This window comes from Lutjanus erythropterus, chromosome 10 (genome assembly GCF_056507025.1).
Source record: "Lutjanus erythropterus isolate fLutEry1 chromosome 10, fLutEry1.hap2, whole genome shotgun sequence".
Lineage (NCBI taxonomy): Eukaryota > Metazoa > Chordata > Actinopteri > Lutjaniformes > Lutjanidae > Lutjanus > Lutjanus erythropterus.
The window spans coordinates 18,041,758-18,066,849 of NC_139326.1; the positions used below are offsets into that span (position 1 = coordinate 18,041,758).

A 25,092-nucleotide genomic window follows, 5' to 3' on the forward strand; every position below is an offset into this window, starting at 1 on the left:
CAATTAAATGATTTATCCCTGCCTTGCCATTCTTTCTCATGTTTATTAATCTCCCTCTTCTTTTTATTCCTGCTATACCTTTGTTTTCCCCAAAGGTCCGGTGTGTAAGATTTATGGGGTTTTATTGGCAGAATTTGGAAGAAATGGAATAAGCTTTTTTTCATTAGTGTTTAATCACCTGGAAGTAAGAATCATGTTTCTATTACCTTAGAATGAGCTGTTTACCTCTTCCATGGAGTCTGTGCTGTTGCACCACCATGTTTCTACAGTAGCCCAAAACGGACAAACCAAACAATAGCTCTAGATACAGCCTTTCCTATTTGGCATGAGTTTCACCTTTTTTTCATGTTTTGGAGTGCAGAGTGACATGAGGTGTTTGCAATATGCAGGCTCATTATTAGATGCCGGTAAATCCTACACACTGGTCCTTAAACTGGTTGTCATCTGCTGGATGTCATCCTTGATCATTTGTCCTTCCCTCTTTTAGGTTCATCCCATTGGCCCTCACCCTGTCCGTCTCCTTCTTCCCGCCCCCCCTCTCGTTACCAGTCTGGCCCCTCCTCACTGCCTCCTCGGGCGACCACGCCCACCAGGCCACCCTCCAGACCCCCCTCTCGACCTTCCAGGCCTCCCTCTCATTCATCCCACCCCTCCTATCCCTCCTCCTCATCCTCCTTTTCCCACCATGGGCCCACGTCGCCGGCCTCCACTCTGCCCAAACGCATGTCTTCAGAAGGTACCCACATCAGTGTGGAGTAGACCTGGGCAAAGGCTTGAGTTGAAGGTGGATGGATTGAGTTCAATATGGGAATGAAATTTCCCATCAAGTGTCTTCAAAGTTATATAAGGAAACTACTTTCAAAACTAAATTTGCCCAGGTCTAGTGTGCAACAACACAAATAGGTGAAGCAGCTTCTACAGACTGATTTTGGGGTCAGATTTGCAATTTCCATACAAATGGAAATTGTGAGGATTTACTAATCCACAAAGCTGATCCTTTGTCAGTGCAGCAGGCAGCTTCACCTTGGCATGTGGGTGCACCAGTGTGTGCTGTGCTTTCTGTTTAGCAAGAGTTATGCCACTGAAAACACCAAGGCACCAGTTTCTCAAAAGATGAAACAGTCAAGTAAATTAACTTTTCTGCCATTGTGGTTTGTTATCTGTTGTATCTGTGATGACAAGTTAACATTATGGCAGCAAGGAACACTGAAGGACAGCAAAAACAAGTGAAGTTAGTCATTGATTAAGTGTAATTTATTATTTTAAAACATCTGTAGGTTTTGTTTGGTTGTTGACCCAGCACTATTACCATGGTGATGATCTGTCATTTTCCTAAAATTAAAGGGGTGGAGTGGGCATTTTAGGGTCCTACAGTGTTCACCCTTAGTCACACTTAAAGGGATAGTTTGGATTATCTGAAGTGCCTTTGCATGTGGAACTTATCGATAGTCAGTGTCTTACTTACAGTAGACTGGAGTCAGCACACCACCAGTTTGGAGAAGCAGAGAAATTACTTGCACGGAAGCTAAGGAATATACTACTGTGGACAGGGTCAGCAGCAAAATATATTTTAGCCACCTAAGAAAAAGGCCTATCTAAAAAATCTATTTCAGTTTAAGTGTATGCTCTAGTTTGCTCTAGCTCTAGTCTACTAATATTTTCATCACGCTGTCAGACGGCCTTTCTGACAGGAAACTGCTGCTACATAAGCCAAGTATCTTTCCCTCTTGTTCAACCAGGTTCCTTTTGCAAAAATAGTTTTGTGGTGTAAAACACAGGAGTTGCAGGTGTTTGGCTGTCTTGGTCTGTTAGTTTGTGTCATTGTGTGACTTTGGTGAATCCAAACAAACCTTTTAAAACACAGTAGTCACAATGATGCAAGCTAACCAATCGAGGCAGGGGTAGGCCAGCAACTCCCGTGTTGTGTGAGGTAAAATTACTGATTTTGCCAATGGAATCTGGTTGGTTTGGAGAGAGTGATATTTGACAGTGATTTGCTGTTGACCTTAGCTTCCTACACCAGGACTCTTGTTGCCTCACCAAACTGATAGTTAATAGAATGGCTAGTGATAAGTACCTCACACAACCCCACTTGAATTGATCCAAACCATCCCTTTAAAACTGTAAGTGTGCCCTTTTAAAGTTTTAGTCCTTTATTATGTCAAATCTAACAAGCTGGGGTACTATGCTGATGCTGGTGTCCAAATAGATTTGGATTGTGTTTATGCTTTCAAATGTCTTTAGTGAAATGGCAGAATATTCAACTAGTGTTAAGACACACTTAGTGCAAACTCTGCTAAACAGTGAATTCTTTAAACAGGAGTGGGTTTTCACCTGACCTTCTTTCCTCTGTTTCCCCATTTCTCATCTTTCACTTCACTTGGTTGTGGTTTGAAAAGTGTGGTGTGTTGTTTGATCACTTTACAGGATCATCTGCAGTTTTTTTCCACTAGCATGCATGTCACAAAATAACATAACTGTATGATGTGATATTTAAACCTCAGATTAATGTTTTATCAGTGCAGAGGGTTGAGTTTTTAAAAGCTTTTGTGAGGCACAGATTCTTTACAGCAGAATCGTAGGCAGGCTGTGCAGTGTGTTTACCTCACCTCCACTGTCTGTTTATGGAGTTCTGTCCATCCTCATCTGTCTTCCTTCATCTACAGGTCCACCCAGGATGTCTCCAAAATCCCAGCGAACGCCTCGCGCTCACAGAGTGCCACCCTGCAGGACCACTGGAGTTCCTCCAGGAGTGGACTTAATTTCCCACAATACCCCTGGGGATGTCCCAGTGACTCCACCAACCAGGAGCAGCTCCTCTGGAGGGACATGGTCCTCTGTGGTTAGCGGAGGTAGAATAGTTCTTTCATTCTAACCCTAACCCTTTTTCTTTAATTTTTCTTTTTATTTCTTTCTTCTTTGTGAGTTTTTATTGAAGAACATTTATGCTTCACTAAGATACCTCACAATGGAATATATCTGGAAAGGAGAAAGGAAATTATGCAGGGTTTGTACAAAGTCTTGACAGTTTGGAAAATGCTTAATTTTAACCTTTACCTTTATTTCAACATTTTTCACATTAGAATAATTATTTTATTGTGAATTTGATTGGGTAACTTAGAGTGACATTCCATTATGTGATCATTCTATTCTCATTTCTTCATCCTATCCTCAGCTCACAGACCTCGCTCACCCCGACAGAACAGTATGGGTGGAGCCTCCACTGGCTCCTCCTCCCTCCCATCACCCCAGACAGGAACAGCTCCTGTGGAAACTGCTGCTACACCAACATCGGCTTCCTCTCCTACCGCTGCTAGTCCCGCCCCCAACATGGTCGCATCTGCATCAGGAGATGGTAATATTAAACTTAACCCACACCTTGAAATTCATTGCTTGAGGGAATAAGGAACACTAAGGATGACATGGTAATACTGGAATTGTTGTTTTTAGTGTAGGTTTTGTCTCTGTCAAAAGCACTATTGACAAACCCTTACTGCTGTTGATAGTAAACAGACTATTTTTCTGCTCTGTAAAGCAAAAGAGTGTCGTGTCCAGGAGACAAGACAAACATCCCCCACGGCAAACAAGGAGAACATCAAACCCTTGGACAGCTCACCTAGCATCACCAGACCAGTCTGTAAAGGTACAGAATACACAGAACAGCAGTATTCACTAGAATCTGAGTCTGTTTAATAACAACTGAAATCCTCAATCATGTCTTTCTCTCTGCTCACCTTACAGGACCCCCTTCTATGGCACCAGACCACAGAAAACAAATAGATAATTTAAAGAAATTTAGTGTAGATTTTAGGGTATGTCTTTCATTCATACAGTTAAGAAATGCTGAAAATCTGACATAACCTCATGTTTATGAAGCTGCAACTTTAACTCTTGTATTCATCGTCCCCCTTGCAGTTGCAGTCTAGTTCAAACTCAGACCCTGCCTTTGACCAGATGATGACCAAGCCTCCCAGAGATCCAACAGACAAGCCTAAAGACCTCCCCCTGGACAAAGCCTCCACGGTGGGGCGGGACGCCACCGAAGAGGGTGTTGTAGTCATTGCTGCTGGCACACCCGGTGGTGCCCCAGCACCACCCACCACCACCGCAACAAACACCAGTAAGCCTGGCAGCCCCGCTGCACTGTCCCCATCTCCCTCAGCCCCAGACCAGAAGAGGGCGGGGCTGGATGTAACATCACAGGGAGTTCAGACAACGGCCACAGCCACATTTAGTGGACCCAAGCATGAAGAGAAGGAGGAGAAGAAGGAAGCAGTGCAAGAGTAAGTGGAAGGTTGAGAGGGTGACTGTACATGTTTTTATAGGATAAGTTTTTTTGTACAGTCATTTTTTTATTATCAACAAATACCACAAAAGACCATAAACTTGATGCTAACAGGCATTTTCTGAGTAGTCAAAGCTAGATATATTCTTCTGTGCCATATAGCTCCACTGTTGCCCATAAACTGCACCATTGCAGTGGGTCAGATGTTCCTTCATTACCACAAACATAGGCACTGTAGTTTATTCAATCCTATATACTCTACTCCACTAGATCAGTGGTTCTCAGCCCGGGGGATCAGGACCACTAAGGGGGTTGCAAGATAATATCTAGGGGTTGCTAGATAGCTGTAGAGAATAAAATAACATATTTTGGCAAACAGCATGGAATGAGAACTAGAAAGCAGCTCTCAGCAATGGTAGCCCCATAATGACATTCAACATGAGAAACAAGTACTTAGAAATATGCAAAATACAGCTGGCCTCAAGAAACAGCCAACTCAGTAATGGTTAAAACTATGAACTGGCACAAAAATGATAAGTGCCAGCAGAAGCTACCATGATCTGAACAGCAGACATGAACAAAAATGTAACATTTGCATTTTGTAACATAAAATAGCAGCCTCAACAAACTACTCAGTCCAGCAAGAATGACTGGAAATGAGGGCCGTATTTAGACAGGCTGAATGTTATAATATAATTCGGATATAATTGGGATATAATTTATCTTGGATTTTATTCAGTGTGTTTGTGAGCATCAACATGCATCCACATGGGCTCTGATTGGACATACACACAGAAACCGTTGTTTTCATTTTGGCACTTGTGTGCCTCAGTATTGTGCTTAACCAAAAAGCTATAGCCAGTTTTGCTTGCGAACACATGGAATGACTGTTATGGAGCAATGGCTTCACAGAAAAAAAAGTATTCCAGCTGAAGACACTAGACAAGAGAGATTGGGCAGTAAATTGAGACTGCGTCTTAAGGTAGGTCACCTGAAAGTCCGACAGCAGCACCATCAACTGAGAAAAGCAAAGCTCTGGCATTTCTAACAGAACCCTGATCTCTAACAAAGCTTCGGAAATATCACCCTGACTTTCTGCAATATTGATTTTGGTGCAGGTCATACACCAACCTGATTATTCTGGGGTGTCATGAATCAAAAGTTTGAGAACAGCCTCAGTAGAACATCATATGTGTATAAATCTGTCACTGAAAATAGTCCGCAGTATGTACACTATTTACTCGTGTTTGAATATCATTTGCTGAAACTACAGAATCCAGTTGTTAAGGAAATTACTGAGCCTTTTTCATGACAATAGAAAAAATACAATTATTCCAGACTGATCCATTGAATTTAAACCTTTTCATTGTTTGTTCTTCTGCAGTCAAGTGAGAAAATCAACCCTGAACCCAAATGCCAATGAGTTCAAGCCCAGGTTCAATACGCAGGTCAGTATGCCCTGTCCTGCTTCCGCTGCCACACTACACAAAGTAAACACCAAAGGCTGAGATTGTTGGTGAACTCATTTTTTGTGTCTGTGCTCTTTCATCAGCCCAAACCAGCCAACACCCCGACACCTCCGCGGCCTCAGGGCCAGCCCAGCCCCTCCATTGTGGTCCAGCAGCCTCCGGCTGTGTATGGCCAGACAGTTTGCTTTCCCCAGATGTATCCCCTCACACCCGTCAGCCCTGGAGTGCAGGTTAGAGCTACAGATGCATGCTGAGATGTGAAGGATGTAGAAAGATTGTTTCTATGCAGTGCAGTATCACATTGAATCAGTATAAAATGCAAAGTTAATTAAAACTAATTCCTAACAACCATCCTCACCATGACTGAGCTCTTCCGACATGTCTGCTTGTGTTTGTCCTCATTTTATTATTTTCCTTTTCTGTCTTTGTTCATCTCTAATGCATGTCAGCATTACTTTCTCTATATTTCTTTATCTCATTTATTTTTAACAGGGTACATCTCACATCACGTCTCTTTTTGTAGATTTGATTTCTTTGTTCACCTTGATATACAGAATATGTGCATCCTTAGTCATTGCTTTTCTTTCCTCTTGTCATCTTCCTGGCACTGTTATTTATTTGAATTATTTTTGCTGAATCATTGCAAAATGTTTGGATAAATATTTGGTATAACAAGCTTAGAAATGTTTAAAGAAAGGAGGAAGTATGTGAAAATTGTATACAATATGATGTCAAAATAATATTTTTAAATACTCAAGGCACTTATTAAAGGTTTTTGGCATATTTTAATGAAAGCTATTAACATTTGTAGTCATAAATCAATATTTATTCCTGTGTTGCTTTAAGAAAACCTTGGTGATCCAACATCAGACACATGTAAACGATAAAATACCTTGGTGAGCAACTAAAGAGTGGTTCTCTTTTCCTTTTCTCCCCCTCCTCCTCCTCTCTCTCTCGCTCCATTAGAAAAGCATAATATGGAAGGTTTGTGAATTTTTTAAATCCTTTTGTTTCTTTAAGCCCAATCAGTACTGAGATGTTTTGCTTGCTTGTTGAATTCATGCCATCAGATGTTGGTTTGCCAACTTCTTATTGCAATTCATTTTAAACTGTCATTACAGATGGACTTATAAATGTCATCTTATTTCTATTGGCTTCATCTGTTTAGCGAACAAATGGCTGTAAGCTAATAGGAGTTTAAGCCTCTTTGTTTTTGCTGCAGTACTGTTTGTAATAGAAATGCATGGTTAATGTTAAGGAGTTAAGGAATGGAAGATGACAAGCAGTGTTCGGGTTAAAGTCATAGATGTAAAACACCCTTTTCTGCCCCAACAATAGACAGGAATAGAAAATGCATGTGGTCCCAGGTAAGAGATAATTCCCAATCTCACATGCACATATGTGTTTTTAAAATGTTTTTTGTAAGTGTTGGGTGAGGAGTTAGTCACAAAAGCAGCAGTGTAAAGTCCCACTGAGGAGTAGTGAAATAGGCCCACACAAATTAGCAAAAATTAACTTTTTTTGTGGAAGGCTGGTTTTCATTTTTGTAGAAATGATGCTGAAGTGCTCTGTGCAGACTGAGTATAAACTTGTGTTCTTCATTCCCTCCTTCACTCCAGTCTCCAGCTATGTACCAGGTTCAGATGCCTCATATGACAGTCAGCCAGTCTAAACCATACAGACCAGGTAAAGGTGAGAATACCTCTGTTTTATATCATTTTCCATCCACTTACCTCTCTGTCCTTCTCTCGGAGGCTTACAAAATAAATATGGAAAAATGTAAGACAGTTTTTTTTTCTGGATATTATGTAAAGAGTCATATTTCAAAACATTTATGTATTCTCAACATAGACATCCTTAAGCCTGATGGGAAATATGACTGATTGGCCAGTAAATTGATGCAGTCAATTATCCCTGAGGGAAATTGAGTTGCAGTGTGGACACAAAATTGAAAATGCATGATAAAAACATACACAGTAAAAACAGCCCCAAGACATAGTTCACAGTTATATTAAAGTATTTCTCAGTTCACTTTTACAAGAGAATAGGCTGCAGAAATGATGAACATTTTTGTACTGTTAGTATCATGGTGAAACTTTCCATCACAACTAAGCTCATCAAGTGTTTCTGATCTTTTAAAAAGCTTTTTCCCCCCCAAAGACAGATAAAAAAGGGTCTCTTATAATCCATCTTCTTATATTCAGGCCAATTCAGTAAATAATATGGCTCGTTCAAACCACAGTACTTTTTCCTCCATTACTTTGTTGAGTTCAGATTTGATGTTTAAACAAACCTTCTTCCCCATGTAATGTCTTTGCATGGATCTCTAGTACCCAACATGCCCCAGCAGAGGTCAGACCAGCACCACCCGCCAGGTACACCCACCATGATGCACCCCGCAACGGCAGCAGGACCACCTATTGTAGCACCTAGCCCCGCCTACTCAGCCCAGTACTTCACCTGCAGCCCACAGCAGTTCACCAGTCAGCCACTGGTCCAGCAGATGACACATTACCAGTCACAGGTCAGATTTACTCCGTCACTACAAGTTTGAGAACAATACAAAGTTTAGCAGTACTCAGGCTAGGAGCATCCTTTATCATAAACCATATATAGCCTTTAAAGTAACTCTGGTAGCATCAGTTGGTGCTGGCAGTCTTCATCACTCCCAGCTGTGGACCAGTTTGTCTGACAGATGCCTGCAGTCCAGCAGCTTGACACGGTGCCAGCATAATGCCAGTGTTTCATCACTTCTGAGTTGTGGAGCTGACTGCAGACTGCTGCCTCACGCACCTGAAGTGTTGTTACCTGTTTGCAGGCAGGCTGTGATAGAACAAGTGCTGGAACATGGAGGCAGTCAGGAGATCGGCTTCAGGGTGTTTAAGGGTAACATATTGGGATTTTTGTTTAGTTAAATGGCATTAACATTAATGGAACTGCCAACACAATTTATTTTAAAAATAATGGGATGAGATAATAAGAGAAGACAGGAGAAAGATTAAAACGGAAAACATCTTCATTAGATTTTAATTTCACTGCAATTATTTAAAGCATAAAAAAACCCCAGAAAAATCTCCACTAATGGGGAGCAAGACACAAGCATTTTTTTTTTTAGAGCAAAGCCTGCAAGGCACCCATTGAAATTAAAATGATTAGTGTTTTTATGTTGAGTAGCTCTGGATATTATTAAAAATGTACATTGTTATTGACAATACAATACTTACAGTGTGTACCAATAGCAAAATGATTTTTAGATACACAAGTTTGAGAAATGTACATGTTTTTCTACAAAACCATTTTTTTAATTTAACAAAGGAAGCCGAACCTCTAAATAACTAGAGTAAAATAATGACCAGAAAATGGTGACTGAACTGCCTATATTACAAGACCTGGATTGAAATTGTGAAGGATATATATGCAGTGGAGAAATTAACCTTGTCTTTAAAGCAATACCAGTCATATTAGGTCAAATGGATACCATACTTTATTACCATTGAACCCAGTTATTTTATTTTATAACTTTTTTTTTTTTGTTTAATCCAGTCTGTTCCTAATATATCCTCACCTGTTTTTCCCCTTTTTTTGTTTCTTTTGTATCTCTTTTCTCTTGATCTGAATGCTTTATTTAGATTTTTACATTCTATTTCTATCATTTTTGATTACATTTTTGCAAAAAATATGAGTTAGGATGAGAAAGGTCTGAAGTGTAAACAGAATGGTTTATGAAAGTCTCTCAATAAAACCTATTGATGGCCGGCTTCTGAATAAAATAGTGTTTATGCGAACACAGGCTCTAATACTGATGTTGTGCGTCTTCTCTGTGTCCTCCAGGCGCAGCATGTGTTCAGTCCGGTAATGCAGGGCAGTGCCAGGATGATGGCGCCTCCCACACATGGCCAACCCAGCCTTGTCTCTTCCTCAACTACACAGTACCCAGAGCAGACACACACCATGTATGGTACGTATGTCAGCACACCACTAGGCTGTATTCACTCATCGAATGAACTTTATTGTCCAGCTGAGGCAGGAAAGATTGTCTCTGCTCTTACCCACAAAAATAAAACCTCAAACATGTCCTCAAGATAAACACATCACATTAACAGAACAAACATATCTTAATTGTACAACAGTCAGTGCTTTCATTCCCATGATGAACAGCCTGCATTCTCATATTTAAGATGCTGTAGTTTGTTGACCACATTAATTGCATTTGGGATAAAACAACCCTTGTAGATCTTTTTCTGTGCCAGGGTATTTTATAACATCGCCTTGAGGGGAGCAACACAAAGGGGATGAGGTTTGCCATTGATGAATGTCAGGGCTTTACTGTTTACAGCTGTGCTGAAAGATCATCTAATGACTGTTGTTGGCAACTGATTAACTTCCCTGCTGTTTTAACAATCCGTATCCGTCTTATTCACAAACATTCTGAAAATCTTCTCAGAGAGCTCCTAACTTAGCCTAAAAAGTTGTAGCAAGGGGTCCTAGTTTAGGAGTGACTTAAAATTCCCAGAGCAACTCTGAGCAGGAAGGGACAAGGTTTTATTTTAATGAGTTGTGGTTGACACCGTATGATTTATTTAGTTTTTTTTAATCATACTTGTCATTATAATACTTAATATATTTGATCTTAATGAGGGAAGCCTGCTGAGTCTATGAATGCCATTTTATGAGCCTGCTGCGTGCGGACATCCAGTGGAAATTAGCAGAAATGTTTCTCAGTATGAGACTGTGAAACTGCTGTGATTGTTTATGTGATCACTCTGCTAATGAGCGTTGCAACGAATAAAGTCTCTGAATAGCTTTCTTTTATATAAAGTCAAAATTGTTAGTGAAAGTAATTTTGTCGTGTACGTGTGTTTCCAGATACTTAAAACAGTTGACAGTATGAGTGAGTAATGACAGTGAGTCTGCTTGGTTTAAAACAAGCTCCTTTGTTTTTCCAGCTTTAAGGGTGTGAGTGTTCAATATGCAGGCAGTTCTGTTTTAATACTTTACAACCTTAATAACACTGATTCCTGTCTCAGTGTCTCCAGGGCCAATGCCTCAGCAGTACCCCCACCCCAGCGCCACCTTGCACCCTCACCCACAGCACCCCCAGCCCTCTGCCACGCCTACAGGCCAAGCTCAGCAGGGTGGTCCCCCACAACATGGGGGTCCTCCTAGCCACCCAGCTGCCAGCCCAGTCCAGCACCCACAGCACCAGCAGGCAGCAGCAGGTTAGTGCGTTTAGGGTGGAAAACATCACTGCTGGAGCTGGATATTTTCGGATGGAGCACTACAACAGTATTGTGTTTTTGTGTGTTATAGCGGCAGCAGCAGCAGCCCAGGCCCTCCACTTGGCCAACCAGCCCCCGCAGCAGCAGATGTACTCAGCTTTGGCCCCCACGCCCCCCTCCATGACCCCGGGGCCCAACCCTCAGTCCCCTCAGGCATCGTTCCCCTCTGCCCAGCAGACGGTGTATATCCACCCACAGCAGGTGCAGCATGGCTACAACCACAACCACATGGCACACGTGCAGCAGGTAGGTCACAACCTGCTATCAGCCGACCACAGAGGCTCCGGCCAAGTAATCTGACTGACTGTGTTTCCTGCGCAGGAGTTTAAATGTGGAAGTGAGGAGATCTGGGATCGCTTCCAGCAGGTGTTTAACTTTATGAATGGGTCATATTTGGGTGTTGATAACACTGAGTGCAGTGAATATTATTTGGCTGTCTGACCCAGTTTAGATTAGGACGTGTGTCTCACCTCTTCTTGTTGTGGATTTAAGTGAATTTAATTATTAGACATGTTACAGGACACATGGTAAAAAAAGCTTTTTCTTGATCAGTTCAGCCGTGTTACTTCGAGCTTAATAGAAATGCTGCTTACATGAGGACTCAGGACTTAGTTACCGTAGCTTACTTTTCATTACTTAACTTGTTATATCTTTGTCAAGAAATGGTTATACCTCGTGGCCGGTTTCGAGAGCTTTATACCAAAACCCATGCTCATTGATTGTATCCTGTAACCCACACTATAGCTAGAGACACTGCACAAAAAGGCAAGCTCATAAACTGTTATTAAGAAACTATAGAAATAGTTCCAGCACTGAACTCCTGTTAAAACCACAAATTATATTGTTCACATTTCTGTTTGCATAGGAATTAAAAAAATGATATACACCATTATACTTAATGAGCAGGTTACACAACTTATAGGCTTAAATAATGGAATATTAGGCTGCAAATTACACATGGTTAGAAAACAACAGCAGTCCCAGGTTAACCTTAATCATAGAATTCATGCAGGAATAAAGTGCTGAATTTCAGGACATAATTCATTGATAATCTTCAATAACATAAATAATCACAAAAAACAACATGGATATTAAAGTACAATTCAACAACCTTTAGTTATAATGGAAGAGAAGACTGGCTCCATAGTTATTAAGTCATAACCACAGAGGCAGGAGGTTGAATGTTGTGGCAGTGATGCCCGTCTGTGTCATCTTTCTAATGAAGTTTTGTCTTGTCCTTGTGTTTGTCTCTTGCTGTCATTCTCACTTTCTATTACACTTCTCCTCTTGCGATCACACATGCACATACACACTCTTACTCTCTCACCTAGGCCCATATGCAGTCTGGTATGGTGCCATCTCACCACCCAGCGCCCACCCACCCCACGATGATGCTGATGGCTACCCAGGGTCCTCCAGGGGGTCCGCAGCCACCCATGCCCCAGACAGCCCTCAACCCCATCCCTGTTTCCTCCACCACACATTTTTCCTACCTGGCACATCCACAAGGTATGTTTGTTTTATAAAATAGCACACTCCTGCAGGGTGGAATCAGGAATATATACGTTTGCTTTTGTCCCTCTCAGGAGATCAATATGATTAATGTGTCATTGTACCTTATTTGCTGTTGTCATGTGTATGCACATTTTAGGCATCCAGATGATTAACCCATTATGGGGGGTATTGATGTATTAATTTAAATTAATTTAAATATTATTATTTTAGTTTTTTTGCACAATGTAAAAAATTTGTATCATTATTTTTCCAATAATGGTGCTAAAATGATGCTTCTAAAATTGTACTGGTGCCTGAGCCACGTGGGGGTCACATGAGCAGCCGAGCACAGTGCATCCTTGCAGGTGTATTCTGTGTGACACCACTCTTTATATGAAACTGTTTTTAAACATTTGTTGCTTGTCCCGCCGAATGTTGGAATCCTTTTGAGTGAAATACAGCCACACTGTTAAGCTCTGCATTTTAATAGTGTCAGAGGTAGCTATTAGCTAACGGAAGGCTCGTGGTCTCATGAGCGCTGCCAGAGAGCAAACTATTTCAATCAACAGCTCAGGCGTGTGGCACAGAAATCTGTGTTGTGATACAGTCCATTAGGTACCAGTTGTATAGGAGCCGGTGTCATATTGGTGCCAGGTTTCAGAACCCAACCTTAGTCCTGACTCCAGATGGTGAGTTGGATCTGGCTCCCATAGCAGGTCTAACAATCACATCTAGCAGGGGAACAGACTGAAGACTAACACTGATTTGTGTTGGCACTATTTCTTGACAAGATATTATCAAGAGGTGAAGCTGTGGCAGAAGACCAAACAGTGAGTGGACTTTTCCTTCCCATAGCTGGATAGCTAATGGTAACTATCCAGCTGTCTTAGAATATTTGGCTGATGTCTTGTCAAGAAACAGTGGGAGCAGATGAATTAGCAGACTTTCCGTTTCTGCCCTATTGGTGCAGTTTTTTATTAAAGCAGATGTCTACTTAGTTGAAGCATCTGGTACTGACATTGAGTAGCTGTCAAGGATAATTATTTTCCAGATTTGTATAATGATGACTGCCTTGCAAGTGGTCAGTCATGTTTTAGGAATTTTCACAAAACAAAAAAATAATTTAAAGGTGCAGTAATAGATTCTGGGAAGATAGTTGATTGAGTCTCTTTCCCAGGTTGTCAAATACTGACCTTTTTCAAATGAGACAATCAACTATGTTAGTGACCTGTGCGTGGGTCAGATTTTCTAAATCATAACGGAGCCAAAAGGAGGACCAGAAGTCTAGTTTTCTCTCAGACCAGTTGAATTACATCATTCTTAAAGGTTCTAAATGAACATTTGCCCTTTACCGCAGCTTTGAAGGACAGATTTACATTTTTCTTTTTTCAAGTTTCTAAAAACATCAATCACATGCCCAAAGTTTTTTTTTCCAGTGTTAAATTCCATTTGTTTCAGTGTGACAGTGTTTTATCAAAAATAGAGGAATTTTGCTAAAAGCACAAACAAGATACTCAGATGATTTGTCTAATTCAGATAAGCCAAAGCCTTTTATTATTGTAAGATAAACTTTGGAATGACAAAGCAAACAAAAACTGTCCCAGCGTTCCCATGGGCACTTGACTGTTGTTTTAAGATGCATGAAAAAGTGTTAACCTATTATTGTGGACAATCTCTGAATCCATGAAGTTCACATTTCCCCCATTTTGTCTCTGGTGTCTGCAGTGCAAACTCATCATCAGCAGCAGCTGTAGATAGAGGGCGCCAGCGAGCTGAGGGACCCGCTCTGCGTCACGCTTCTCAACCAGAGCCTTCATAACCAGGCGATGAAGAGAATGAGAGCCCTCCCTCTCCTCTCTTTCCTCATCCTCACCAGACATGCTTCACATCAGCTCCCTTCTTCCCCTCCCCCCCTCCTCCCCCCCCGAGACTAGGCAATAAGAGAATGTTAACAGGTTGATGCAGTGACATGTTTTAACAAGCTAGAGAGTTTAAATGGACAAGACTGCTCCTATTCAGCCCCTGTTCACACACAAACACACACAGATACACACTCAAACAGAAAACCCACACATACTTTCAGGGGTCCCAAATTGCAATTTGAGTCAGCTTGCCAAGTAAGACGTGAAAGAGAGAATGAGAGTAACTAATCAGTGAGAGTGAAGAAGAAAATTCAACTGGAACTGTATTTTGTCTGCACCTTGTTCTGAAAAAAAGAATCTTCCAACCTTTAGACAGTATTAATCTTACTGTTTATTGCTGCTGCTATGTGCTGCGTTTGTTTCCAGACTACATGAAAGGTTTCTAACCAAACTAAAAACGAAACATGACAAGAAGCTTCCTGTGAAATAAACACGTTTCAGCAGCCAAGAGGACAGGAGAAAACGTTATTTATGAAATTATAATGGCTGAGGTGATCAGATCCCACTTCTCACCTGACCCTTATGTAACTTTTAAGTTAAAACTTTTACTTTGTAGATAATATAAATAATTTAAAAAATGAGCAAAAAAAATTAAAAACAATAAAAAAGTTTTAAAAACTGAATGGCTTACTGTTGTTGCATTGCATTGTGGGTTTCTCATCTGTTCCTTCATTAAATTTAATGTGGTTGTTGTAGTTTTCAGAGGGACCGAGTCATTGTTTTGCAAGTCACAAGTAAGTCTCGAGTCTTAGACTTTGGAGTTTCAAGTCAGACGCATCATAAAGCAAAATTCTTCGGTATTGTCTTTTCAGGCTGGAGCTCAGTAATATAATGTTAGATCTTCTAGAGAATTGAGTGTTGCCCTGCTGAGAATGAATAGTTTTAACATTAGTTCATTCAAGAAATTAAATTATGTGTCACAGTTTTTAAAAAACATTCTTTTTAATCTTTAGCTTGGTGTAAGGTATTACCGGTAAGTATTTTAAAGTCAAAAGCATCAAGTCGAAGTGAAGTCACAAGTCATTGAGTCAAAAGTTGTCAAATTGGTGATTTAAGTCTCAAGTTGTGTGACTCAAGTCCACATCTGTGGCCATTTTCAGTAAAGGGAACCACATATGCTGTTCAGTGTGGCTGCAGGTAATTAAAGTCTTTAATGCACATTTACTGAATAAGCATTAAAAAGTCAAAAATTCTGTTTGTGAAGCTTTTAAATCTTTATCTATTGGATGGTGTAAGCATGGTCCAAAATTCACTCCAAGCCTAAAGTGCCTGTAAATTTATCTTTTGGCGAAATGAACACGAGACGAGCTGTAAAAAGTGGGGCAATCATCAGTTCAATCTGCAAGAGGCTGTAAATGAGACAGGGTAGGATTTACCTGTTTAAATGCAGTAAAGTCAAAAGTACATTACTTCCCTCTGATGTAGCAGGGTAAAAATAAAGTCACATGAAAAGTTCCTCAAATTCTGTACATAAATACAGTACTTGAGAAAATTTACCACTGCACCTGAACAGTGAATATCTTGAAATGATACTGGTTTGTCACATGCTCATTACTTTTTGTAGAAAAACAGATGACGCAGACAGAGAGAGTGCACACAAAACACTACTGGTCATGTGAAGGCTTTTTTTTTTTGGTTAGGTTTATTTTACAAAAAGTCAAATATACAGTTGATATATATTTAATATAATTTAAATGCTTATTACGGAAAGGGATGCAAACACAATGACAGATTGGAAAAGCTGTTGTGGTTTTCGTGGGCTGTTTGAGGGGATGTTGGGTTGAACTGGAATGTTTACAGTGCTAAGTTAACAAAACAGGATGAACAGTATTGAGAACACATTACATTCATCAACTGGACATTTTAAAATCAAACATCAAATGGGGAGATTAAAGGTGTTGTTGAGGATCGAAGACACCTGAGGTACACAGGGATTTTATGAAGCATTAACTCGATTCTTGCAGACACATTGGAGTGAAACAAAAAGCCATGAAGCATCAGGAAAGAGTGGTAGCCCTGGATTTAAATGCAGCCTTTTTTTCCGGCAACTTTGGCATTCATCAAATGTATTTTTCTTCAGCCTATGAGCAGGTGCAAACATTGAATTCTCGCTCACGTAATTCATGCATCTAGAAGCCTCTGATTGCTCCTTTAATACATAAAAAGGTGTGAAGCGCTGTGCATCTCTCAGATATTGCACTACACAAGGTCTGCACCACATCACACCCTGAGCTTTCAACAAGGGGAAAAGCAACAGCAGCTTTCTGGCAAAGGCACAGTCATTCTCCCTAAGAAAAAAAAAAAAATTAAATCAGCAAAGAGAGGAGACCGATGAGTCAAAATTGTTACCGTTGCTTTCCTTTAGCAGAAATTACACACAGAAGTGATGAGGGATTTGTTTAGACTTGGGCACATAAAGGCAGGAAGACCAACCGTACTTTTGCCAAAAACATCCTTGATTTTGTTCCCCTTTACAAACACTTTAAAGATGTCAGTCATGATCACGATGATACATAAAAGAGAACTACACAACCATTGTAAAAACGATCCTTTGGTAGACAAAGCTGACTTATTGCGCAACAAGAGGAGTAATCACAGCGGACTTACTCTGGTCATGTGCAGTAGGAAATGAAGTTGCATTCATGCAAAAAAAAAAAAAAAATCAGGAAACTACACTGATAAAGAGAGTAGACAGACAGACAGAATCAGGTCTAAAACATACATGAAGCATACGCTTACTGAAGGTAAATCTTAATCAACTGCTAAAGTTAGTGTTAAAGCGAGGTTAGAAGACAAACAGACACGTCCTAGCACACTACTTCCCAAAGGCATCCCGCTGAAGCTTCAGTTATTGAAACATTATTACAGAAAATTTGAAATTTCATCTTCAATGTGTGTAAAAACTGCTGCTTTTATGTGAATAAGTGGTCACTGTTGATGAGATATTCTGTGCATTCTGAAAGGAGAGACGAGGTTCACAAGTCAGATCATAGCTGAAACAAATCTGGCGCGGCCACAGGCTGATACTCAAGACGGAAAACACAGCAAGGTCTGGATGGCTTTGGGTTACAAATCGGCTCTAAAAGATGCTTTAGAGGAAACTGAGACCTGGTGTTTTGCTTGCTTTGGTAAAGGCTTATTTTTTTGTATGCATTCCTTTACATAACCTCCAATAAAAAAAAGTAGTAATTCAGTTCTTGACGACAAAATTTACACCTGAGTTGAGCGATGTACGTCTGTTATAGTCAGTGCAGCTTTAAAGTGATATTTGTAACCTTTAAAGGTGTGATGATGAACTCAGAAGGCACCTCAAATCATTGGCTAGTCATAAAATCCTGTTAAAGGCCACAGAAACATGGAAGCCAGAGGACAGAGACCAAATTATTGGTGACATCTCATGACACATTTGGACACGTTCAAACCAAACCTTCCCCATAAAGATTCTCAAGAGTTGTATTAAAAATTACGTCTAGTGTAAAAATATATTATTTTCACAGTCCCTCCTTTGTTTTTCTATTGTCTGCTGTGATGATGTTACACAAAAAAATACTTTATGAAAATAATTAATGCTATAAGTGTAAAAAGTTGGAGACACGATGCTACTCCCAGATTCAAGATTTGCCTGCAGCTGTAAGAAAATAAATGTTAATATTTACAGAGGCACTTCTCTTTCAGGAGTGGTGTCATGTCACGGTTTACTTTTAGGAGCCCTTAAAAGGTTTAATGTTAGATTATCAAACCACGACACAACTGATCTGACAGGTTTGGAACCTGGACTGAAGTTTCCAAGCACTTTAACCCTCACTTTGGTTGAGAATCCACACGACTGAAAGGACCAGACGAGGCGAATCATTTCCAGCCGTATTAAATAGATGACTGTTTTGGTGTTTCGGTACGTGGAGTGTTTCCTCCTCTCATGCTTTTTGGATTGAAGCCTTTCAGGTTAATGTTTTGTGTTGAGCCCTTTTTTGTGCCAAGTATGCACAAAAGTCATCTCGAGTCTCATTTTGGTGACAGAATATTTTTTATGCCCGAAAATCAATAAACGTGGAGTAAAATTATTGTTGTACAGAAGCTGAGAGTGGCCATGCTTGTAATAATTTGTTTAAATTGCTGTTTATCATGAGATCAAAAGTTGATTATCTCATTATCTTGAGATGACAAAGCTTGTTTTCTCACGATAATAATGATTAATTTTTCTTATCATCTCAAGGAAACAAAAGGCAAATTTCTCAAGATAACAATGTTATTTTGTTTTCTTTAGATCACAGGACTTGAAAGTCCTTGAAAATACTTTAAAGTGTCTTCTTCATTTGATCACACCTGATTTAAGATCACCGTCATGACTAGTCTTCTCCTTAAAACATAAGGACTGATCTGAAGTCTGTTTTTTGGCATATCCAAATTCACGCATAGAAAGTCTGGACAACAAAAAACCCATGAAATGTGATTTTTGCAAATCAGGTTTTTCGGTGAAGTATCTTTTGTGTGACTCGCAATGCAACACAACAACCACATCAACACGTCGTGCAGATCCTGCTACTAGTAGAGCGACATGTAGAACAAAACTTTGTCTGGTGCAACTCTGGAGTTCTGCACCATGTCTTGACAGTGCTGTTGTGTGGAGGCTGAGGTCAATCTGCATTTCTCATGCTTCTAGTTAGCAATGCAGATGTCGTTACCACAGCAACCCACGCAGGTAGGTTGGTGATGTCTGAGCACACAAATCTGATCTGATGATTTGCAAATAACAGTGCCAACAATCTGTCTTAATGAGAAACAAATGTGATTTGCCTGCAGTCTGAACAAAGACTCTCTGATGCACTGATCAATAATGTCCTAGATCTGATATTTTCAGTTTAACTCAGTTTCACAGCTGCCATGACATATTAAATAATAAGAGGAAACAACCTTTTCTTTTGTTGTGATAACAGGTTGATCATCTCATCATCTCAAGACAACAAATCTTGTTCTCTCTAGATAACAAAATAATTAACTTGAGATCTTGAGATTACAGCATTAAAAAAAATAATTGCAAGCACTCCAGTTCTCCACTTCTGTAATTATAGTATAATTAATATGTCATCACTAATTTGTAACTCAATAAATTTTAAGTAGTTGTTGGAAGTGTGTTTTGCCACAAAATACATTTCATCCACATCATGTTGCCATCAGGACAAAAGGTAAACTAGCATCAATGACAATATGTCAAGTGTTACAATTTAATTTGGTAATTTACATCCACCCAGTAACTAAAACATTGTTCATGGTTGCAGGATCATAAAAATATATAAATTATATACTTGTTATTTAATCATTCCAATTCAAAATTATTTGTGCAACACTTGAACACTCAAAGTTACAACCCTGATTCTCAAAAAACTAAAACAAATTCAGAATTACTGTATATTTACAAAACATTAATATCTTCTTGTGCTGTATTTTATCGGATATAGGTCAAAAAGTATTTGCAAATCACTGCCATCCAACTTTTTTGAAATCAGGGTGGCCACTTTGTGCACATAATGCCTTTGGTACTTGAAATGTAAGATGTGACACTGCAGAGACACTTTTGGAAAATCTAGCAGTGAGTTTTAGGACACACAGTCACACACACAGACTCTGGGCTGAGTGCTGTACCAAACTGAGATCAACACAATCATACTGATGGACCACACATTCAATCATCTCAAACACACCATCACATCCAGACACACACACACGCACACACACACACACTACAAACAGTGACATGTTCCCACTGCTTTTTTTTGCCGATGAATCTAGAATCATTTCAAATGACTCTGTGTTTTTGCTTCAGTTTTGAAGGAGGTGGAAAGTTTCTAGTAACGGCTTTATGTCTGACTTTAACCAAGTTTTCCCCTTTTTACTTAATTTTTTATTTTTCTACAAAAGAATCTGTGTATTGAAAAAATACACATTGTTTCAAGGTGCACAGAAAGCATCGTGCACTTAAATATATAATAATGCAAAAGAGGAGGAATATCTAATAGAGTGAATAGACACTCTGAAATAGAGTGCTCTTTCGTTTTGTGTTTGTATAAAAAACTGGGAGTGTGCTCCACACGAAGTTTGCTGTGTGAAGATTAAATGTCTTTTAAATATTTTAAAGGAGGAGCGCTTGATTTAACCAATTTCACAGGCAGTGCATTCCCATCAGATCAGGTTCAGTGCCAGAAGAAGTTAAATCGAGCGCACCTCCATGAATTCACAATAACAGAAACATTTAAAGATTTTTTTTTTTTTTTTGCCCGGGCTCAAGGAAAGCTACACGTATGGCTGTCCTGCTCGCACACTGAACCTCAACATCAATAAAACAATGAGAAGAATCATCATCATGGTCAACACTGTTAGAAAACTCCCAAAAATACATTCACTGTGGACACTCGGGGTGGAGGTGGTGAGGATCTGACATGGGTAACACACTCAGCACACACATACCAAGTGTGTGCGTGTGTGTTCTGACTTGTTCGCTCAAGTTCATGAGTCTGTTGTGATCACGTCTCTGAGAGCCTCATACACCCACCTGAAGCTGTGTGGAGGTTAATGAAATGTGTGTGTGTGTGTGTCAGAGGTGACAGAGGTGTTGGACTCGGCGGGTCAGAGCAACATGTACTGGTTATCTATCGCCCGCTTGCGCCCTCGCTCCGGCTCCAGCTCGTAGTCTGAGTCCCGCTGAGGGATGTGGGGGTTTGTGTGGCGAAGCGGGGGCCTCCTCCCCACCGATTCGCTCCGCCGCAGAGGAGCAGGGGCTGACAGCGGAGGGTTGGGAACGGGGTTGGTGCGAGTGAACGGGTGGCTCCCCGGTTGGGAGACGGAGGTGGGACTGGAGGTGGTGCTGGTGGAACAGGAGGAGGGGGGCTGACTGGAGCTGCGAGCCAGGCTGCAGTGAGCCAGGCTGGGCTCAGAGCTCCACCGGTGGAGGGAGAACGGGACAAGTAGAGTGCTGGAGAGCTGACCTGCGAGGAACAGACAGGAAATTAGATTTTTGGTGACTAATCAGGCAAAAGGCATTTCTGCTGCTCATATCACAGGATTGTTATTAAAGGATTATTTTGAATCTTATTTTTGAAGTTTTGGTCATCATTACTATAGAAAATATTAAAGGGGAAATGCATAAAATACGACCACCTGTTGTGGACGATAACTCCAAACAGTAACTGTTAAGTGCTGCTCACTATTCTCTTTGCTGTAACTCTTTTGGGCTGTAGGTACTAGCTGCTGTTAGCTCAGTTAGCCGTGTAGCTAGTGGACCCGGGTCTGGCTTTCTGGGATTCCTTTGGTAACCCTGTGTTTAATGTCATAATGCTAAATTGTAAATAAATTGTGGATAATTTCCTCAGGCAAAGTCTGCAGAAACACAGACTAACAGAAAGTGCGCATAAAGGGTTCAAAAACCCGTGAGAGAAGCACTCATGGACTTAACGATTTGACAGTGGGACAGCCCTAAACCCTCACTGAGTCTCTGAGGGTGGACACTGGGACTGGACCACAGTGGTATCGGTGTAACCTGACAGAACATGTCAAGGCTAGCTGGTTAGCATGCTAACTTCAGTAGAGATCTCTGCAACACCGTACATCTGTGACATAACCTGACTGTTAATTTTTCACAGTGTCTTGATAATGTTAATTCATTTTTTTAATGTTTTAAATTAAAATTCTGGCCATATCTTACACATAGGACCTTTAAAGGTTAATTCTGAACCTTGATCTGACTGTGTGGTGAACAGTGGACTGTTACCCTGTGATGGAGGGCTGGAGCCAGCCACTACGAAGCTGGACAGCGTGACGGCACCGGCGGCTCCACACTCCAGCGGAATGGGGAAGAGGCGGAAGTGACTGAGCATGTCCATAACAGAGGGGAAACGCAGGTGCTGCACCCGGCACTGACCCCATTCTGTTAGCGAGAGGCGCAGGTGCTGCAGAGACACAGAGACGGAGGCATGAGGACAGGAACACATCATGAAAAGTGTTGGTTTTCACACTGTGTGAGCTGATCTGTGCCCCCTCCATTTCTTTGCCCCGGTGGTCAGTGTTCACACTTCGTTATGGTTTATTTTACCATCAGCTGTTGCTGCTTCCACATTTAAGTGTTTACCACCAGTGCGAGGAAATGAGGTTGGGACCACTTTGATGTACGTACGCGCAAAAAAGAAGAACAATGTGGGTTCCTTCATATTACTAAATGTTTTGGTGAACCACCGCTGGATGTGAACTAACATGTGAACAAACCCTCAGCGTCGGTTCATCAGACATCACAAGACGTACCTTTGCTTTTCCCTGGTAGTTAAACGTGAGGACATAGTCTCCTCTGCGTGTCTCACTCTGTCGGACCAGAAACACTCCGTGTCCCTCCGGTCCAGAGCTCTGGACCAGGTAGGCCGCCTTGACGCGGGAGATGGGCCCGTGGAACCATGGGTAGGAGAACAGGAAATGATCAGTCTTCTGGGCAACCTGCTCTGGCAGGGTGAAGGTGACAGGACCTGGAGGGATAAACAGAGAAACAAAATGGTTTAATTCTTCTAAATCATAAAACTGAAATAATTTATATGTTTATATTAATAATGGATTAAACAACTAAATGTAATATGAAAGGTGTTGCTCATAGTGACAAACCCAAAGTGAATTCTGCAGGTCTCCTCAGATCTATGTAACGTTCTAGTGTTTTGTGGTGTCAATGCTCACAACTTTACCATTTTGCTGAGCTGGTAAAAAAGTAAAAGCACTAAAAATGTGTAAAACAATCCCTCATTGGACAGGGAAACTGAACACAACACTACAAACAGCAGTTGCACCACAACATTAGACTGAAAACTGTGACGAATGTTTAAGAAGTAAAAGTTTGACCTCTGTTTGACCACAATGTCAATGTTCAGCCCCGCAGCTGTAAACCCGGGGAGTATTCGAGGAGATTTGTGAAGTGAACACACAGCTACACCCTGATTATTAAGAGAATGTCTCTGCTAAGTCTTACACAGATGCAACATCCCCGCATTTCTCCACTTACTTTGACTCCCCGACTCTAGACTCCCTCTTTGATTGGCTGGTGCAGAGCTGTCAGCTTGGGAGGGGAGGGGTTCCAGATCCACACTCCCTGACCTGCAGGACAAGAACACATCCAGATTACACCCATTACAACACATGTACAGTATGCTATTCTTATTATGGACCACCTGAGGAGGAAAAGAGGTCAATTTCGTGATGATTTCATTTCATTTGTGTTTCACCATGTGTCTTCTAAGAAAGCTTCATCTCTGCCCATGCTTCTTTCTATTTAAGTTGCTGCAAAATGCTGTGTAGAGGCCACAAAATCCCCATTTAGTAACTGTAAGTACACCAGTGTCTGAAAAATGAATATGTTGATGATTTATTGATGTTAACATGCTGCATATTGAGAGAGAGAAAGCAATGGAGATGGTTAGAGTGTGTGTGTGTTGGTGGGGTGAGAGTAGTGAACATGGAGGAAACAGCAGGCTGAAGGAACACAAAGACATCGAGCGCAGACAGGAAGTGAGTCCAGTTCACCAGTTCAGATCTGAACTAAGACTTACTGTTCTTCTCTTTCACTGCTCACATGCATGCATGCACGCACACACACACACACACACAATAACACAAGACATACAGAGAGTATGTGTGTGCTCATACACAGATGAGAACGGGAAGGTTAAAGAGGGAAGCCGCAGCAAATCCTGCTAAAATGCTGACTTGAGTTTGCAGCGCTGAGAATAACAGGAAGACAAGTCTCCTTTCTCCTCACTCTAAGTGAGTGAGAGTGTGTGTGCGTGTGTGTTCTTGTTCTTGTTCTTCCATCTTTGTGAGAATAACTTCATGTTTTCCTCTAGCAAAGTGAGGACATTTTCCAAAGTTGTGTACATTTCATCAGGTCAGCAAAGCTTCAAGGATCAGGGTAAAGGGCTCACTATGCTCGAAACAAACTATGTCCACCACATCCAAACAGAAAGGGGCCTCATTCACCAGTGTTTTCTTCAGTTTTTTCTTAAATTTATTCTTAAGAAAGGTCCTAAAAAAAAAGTCAAAGTCAGATTCATGACAAAGTTCTCAAACTGCAGAATTGTTCCCATCTGTGTTCTTATAATGATGAATACCAGTTGTTCCTAATTAGCATAGGTAAATGCCCCACCAATGCCCATATAAGGTGTGTACACGCATTTGGGAGAAAAGTCAAGAATTCCCATAGGAAGATCTAATGATAGTGGAGTGGTCTCAGCAGTTTCATCTCCTATCTTAAGAGTCAGACGGTTAGTTGTTTTTTCAGAATTAATACTATTTGATGTTGCATTTTAAGTGTTTAGTTTGTAATCAAAATTTAAAAAATTGGCTTTAGCAGTATAGTCCAAAAATTGCATAATTTAAAAGGTCAATAGTTTTATTTTTATCATTTATTTATAGATGTACCTAAGAACAAATCCCACATAAGAAAACACTGGTGAATTGTGAAAACTGCAAAAGTTTTAAGAAGAAATTTCTTCTTAAGAGTGGTTGATAAATGAGGCCTATAGTGTTTATACTCGTTCGAAAAAGTCACACTCGAGGATAAAGTGAAAAGGCATCATAGCATCTTCCTGGTGCATCACACTGCGTGCCAGATCTCTCTCTCA

At 40.7% G+C, this 25,092-nt stretch overlaps 2 protein-coding genes across 12 annotated transcripts in view; one reads left to right on the forward strand and one right to left on the reverse strand.

The window, feature by feature from the left end:
- Nucleotides 1–15,072, forward strand: part of atxn2 (ataxin 2) — a 28,324-nt gene extending 13,252 nt beyond the window's left edge. For 2 of the 8 annotated variants that reach the window (XM_084728470.1, XM_084728472.1), the window contains 16 exons: nt 488–736; nt 2,667–2,852; nt 3,176–3,355; nt 3,536–3,643; nt 3,742–3,812; nt 3,916–4,283; nt 5,670–5,733; nt 5,838–5,984; nt 6,721–6,738; nt 7,374–7,446; nt 8,085–8,278; nt 9,586–9,712; nt 10,782–10,973; nt 11,065–11,279; nt 12,365–12,542; nt 14,253–15,072. In XM_084728470.1, the coding sequence (XP_084584596.1) occupies nt 488–736; nt 2,667–2,852; nt 3,176–3,355; nt 3,536–3,643; nt 3,742–3,812; nt 3,916–4,283; nt 5,670–5,733; nt 5,838–5,984; nt 6,721–6,738; nt 7,374–7,446; nt 8,085–8,278; nt 9,586–9,712; nt 10,782–10,973; nt 11,065–11,279; nt 12,365–12,542; nt 14,253–14,281 (2,399 nt within the window). In that variant the 3' untranslated portion in view covers nt 14,282–15,072. The remainder of the gene's footprint in view (nt 1–487; nt 737–2,666; nt 2,853–3,175; nt 3,356–3,535; nt 3,644–3,741; nt 3,813–3,915; nt 4,284–5,669; nt 5,734–5,837; nt 5,985–6,720; nt 6,739–7,373; nt 7,447–8,084; nt 8,279–9,585; nt 9,713–10,781; nt 10,974–11,064; nt 11,280–12,364; nt 12,543–14,252) is intronic. The other 6 variants (XM_084728473.1, XM_084728475.1, XM_084728471.1 and 3 more) reach the window with 5 other exon arrangements.
- A 5,396-nt stretch (nt 15,073–20,468) lies between these two features.
- sh2b3 (SH2B adaptor protein 3) overlaps nt 20,469–25,092 on the reverse strand; it is a 65,291-nt gene continuing 60,667 nt past the window's right edge. For all 4 annotated transcript variants that reach the window (XM_084728479.1, XM_084728478.1, XM_084728480.1 and 1 more), the window contains exons 5-8: nt 23,478–23,569; nt 22,739–22,953; nt 22,212–22,389; nt 20,469–21,429 (exon numbers count right to left, since the gene is read on the reverse strand). In XM_084728479.1, the coding sequence (XP_084584605.1) occupies nt 21,071–21,429; nt 22,212–22,389; nt 22,739–22,953; nt 23,478–23,569 (844 nt within the window). In that variant the 3' untranslated portion in view covers nt 20,469–21,070. The remainder of the gene's footprint in view (nt 21,430–22,211; nt 22,390–22,738; nt 22,954–23,477; nt 23,570–25,092) is intronic.